At 42.8% G+C, this 3255-nt stretch overlaps 1 protein-coding gene across 1 annotated transcript; it reads left to right on the top strand.

Moving 5' to 3' along the window:
• The first annotated feature begins 1585 nt into the window (after nt 1-1585).
• On the top strand, nt 1586-2449 carry LOC149248149 (uncharacterized). Its single transcript, XM_089447873.1, has one exon. The coding sequence runs from the start codon at nt 1586-1588 to the stop codon at nt 2447-2449; it is 864 nt and encodes a 287-aa protein (XP_089303999.1).
• The last annotated feature ends 806 nt before the right edge of the window (nt 2450-3255 follow it).

Here is a 3255-nt window from a genome sequence, read left to right as displayed (position 1 = left end):
GAAGCTGTGGGAGTTGCTCAAGAAACACTCCACAGTCTCAAAGTTGGGAAAAAAAAAGGAGTTGTTGTAAAAATAGATTTATCGAAGGCTTATGATAGAATCAGCTGGCTGTACCTGAGACTTTTACTAACCCATCTGGGCTTTAGTTTTGAACTTGTAAGATGGATTATGAGCTGTGTCTCGTCTTCTTCCATAGCTGTTCTGATCAATGGAGCAGCTTCTAGTTTTTTCAGTCCTGAACGTGGCCTGCGGCAAGGCTGCCCTCTATCTCCCCTCTTGTTTTTGCTGGCAGCAGATGGAATCAGTCGTTTGATCCATGAAGCGAAAAGTCAAGGTTTGTTGAAAGGAATAGAAGTTGCTCAAAATTTCTGGGTCACTCACCTTCTCTTCGTGGATGATATTATACTCTTCAGCAATGGCAGCCTTGAGGATTGCAGGATGCTTAAGAAGATCTTGGACCTCTTTCTGAAAGCGACTGGCCTCTGTATAAATGAGAGAAAATCTACTATTACCTGCTCTGGTCTGGCTAGAGAGGAGATGCGTAGGGTGGCCTTGGTTCTGAACTTTGAAGTTAAATCGCTGGAGGACTCTTTCAAATATCTGGGGTTCTATCTGAAACCAGACAATTACAGGATAAAAGATTGGCAGTGGATTCTTGTAAAATTGGAATCGAAATTGAAACATTGGAGCCACAAGTGGCTCTCCCGGGCAGGTAGGCTTGTTTTAATAAAATCTGTTTTAATGGCAATTCCAGTGTATTGGGCGAGCTTGACTTGGGTGCCCAAAGGTATTATAAACTCAATTGAGAAACTTTGCAGCAGCTTTCTGTGGGTGGGGTCTAAGTCTGAGAGAGTTACCCCGTGGATTGCATGGGACAAAATTACTCGCCCTAAAGAGTGGGGGGGGTTGGGGCATAAAAAACCTTGCAGATTTCTCCCAATCCCTTGCAGCAAAGTTGGCTTGGAGGATCATCACAGCGGAAAATCTATGGACTACAGTGACTAAAAGGAAATATATAGATCCATTAACAACGCTTGATTGGATCAGACTGCCGCAAAAGTCGTCCAAAAATTCCTCGGTGGTATGGAAAGCAGTGGTCGCCTCCGTTCACATCATTGAGAAGGGGTTGGCATGGTATGTAGGAGATGGAACTCAGATCCGCTTGGGGCGCGATCCTTGGATTGGCTGTTCTGAAGGGTTTAATCTATCTCAAGGTTTGGTTGAAGTTTTAAAATTCAGAGGTTTATTCACTTTAAACTAGGTCGCTGATCCCCGGGCCTCTTCCATCTGGAATCAAGGGTGGCTTAAAGGACGAGACTTATATTTGACCGAAGACAGGTTGGAGGAATGGGACAGGTACACAAGGGATCTTGTTAACTCTTTGGTGCGGCTTTCTGACTCTCCGGATGAGTTAAAATGGGTTTTTGCTCAGAATGGCTTTTATTCCCCAAAGGAAGGTTACAAATGGTTGATGTCTCAAAAGGGTATGGAAAATCCGGTCTGTTGGGCTAAACCTTTATGGAAGTTAAAAGGACCAGCTAAAACGAAACTGTTCTTCTGGTGTGTCCTTTGCTAGAAATTCCCAATGTGGGATTTCCTTCAAAGAAGAGGCAGGATTGGTCCTGGTAGATGCCCTCGGTGTAAAGACAGCGCCGAATCAGTGCAACATTTATTTCTCTTTTGCCCTTTCAATTCTAGTCTCTGGGCAGCAATGCTAAGCTTAATTAAGGTTCCTCATAAATGGGAAGGGCAGGGGCTCTTAGAGGCCTGGCAGAGTTGGTGGAACATTTCTTTAAACGAAAGGGAACGATCCATTCCTTTACTCATTACATGGGGGACCTGGCTAGCCAGAAATCAAGCTATTTTCAAGGACTCTGTTTTCCCTATTGGAAGACTTGCTGCTGAGGGAGCGGCTATCTATGATAGTATTCCTATCCCTCAAGCTCCAATTTCTTCCAGGGCTGTTTGTCAAGAAGTCATTAGACACTCTATGCCGTGGGCTTATTTTGATGGGGCTTCGGATATTAATGGGCGGTGTGGGGCTGGCTTGGTCATACATTTCTCAGAAAAGAAGATAGTTAAAGCTTCAGTAGGTCTGGGACAGGGTTCAAATAATTTTTCTGAATTAAAAGCCCTTCATCTCCTCCTCAGCTGGCTTATTCTCCGTAATGTGCAAGAAGTTCAGCTTTTCGGGGATTCCATGAATGTGGTACAATGGTTCAACGGGGCTCATCGCTGCTACAATCTTACTATGCTTCCTTTGTTTAGAGAAGTTTCTCGGCTTAGGAACTGTTTCATGGAGGTTTATCTTAGTCATATATACCGGGAAAGGAATTCTGAAGCGGACCGTCTTTCTAAAGAAGGAGTAGACCGAGAGATGGGGTCGTGGGCTATCTCGGAGGTTGATAATGGGCTTGTTCGGCCTGTTGATCAACCCATCTTTGCCTAATCTTTCTTCATACTTCCTCTGTTCCTGTAAATATATGTGTGTATTTGTTTTTGTTCCATGTCTCCTTTTCAAATTTCTTCTACCCTGCCGTTTTTCTTGGGTTGTTTTCCCTATGTGTGGATGCCCGGGCAGTGGTTCCTATTTTCTCGCAGCGGCTTCAAAACCTCATTTGTGGATGTTGTGGATCCGCGTGGTCCTTTCTTCCATTGTCGCTGGTGTTTTTGGGACTTTGTTTCCTCTTACGGCGGCTCTTTATTGATTAGCTGCGGGCCTTAGGGTTGTGCTCAAATGCTTTGAGCGGTTTGGGAGGTTTCTTCCCTCCTGCGACGGGTTTTCTGTCTGCAAACGTTTGCTAGCTGAGTCTCGCCCTTTGCTGGCGGTTTCAGGCTTGGCGTTTTTTTTACATATTGTATGTAATCCTTTTTATTAATAAAAGGAAGGATTTTTCTGTGGAAAAAAAAAAGAAAAAAAGGTAACCAATTGCTATTCATATTCTATTGTGAATGTATCTTATGATGTCCATGCACCATTGGTAGATTAAAAGTTACTAGAAACTTTATTTCAAATTACAATTGTAATTCAGAAGTGCATAATCTTCTTAATCACAAATTATGAACATTCTGCACTATGGACTCACAACAAGAATTCACCACCATGCTTTAGGTTATCATTACTTGGTTAAGAATCAAGATGAAACAAATCATCCCATTTGTATTTTAAAGGAAAACAATTGACCTCAACTTCTGCAATAAATTGGTAACTAATTCAAGTTATCATCGATCTCAACTAGCTTACATGATACAATA

The sequence above is a fragment of the Pinus tabuliformis genome, chromosome 7 (assembly GCF_031772625.1).
Source record: "Pinus tabuliformis cultivar Carrire ecotype Pingquan chromosome 7, CPIR1, whole genome shotgun sequence".
Taxonomy (NCBI): domain Eukaryota; kingdom Viridiplantae; phylum Streptophyta; class Pinopsida; order Pinales; family Pinaceae; genus Pinus; species Pinus tabuliformis.
This window is presented reverse-complemented; position numbering and strand designations above follow the sequence as displayed.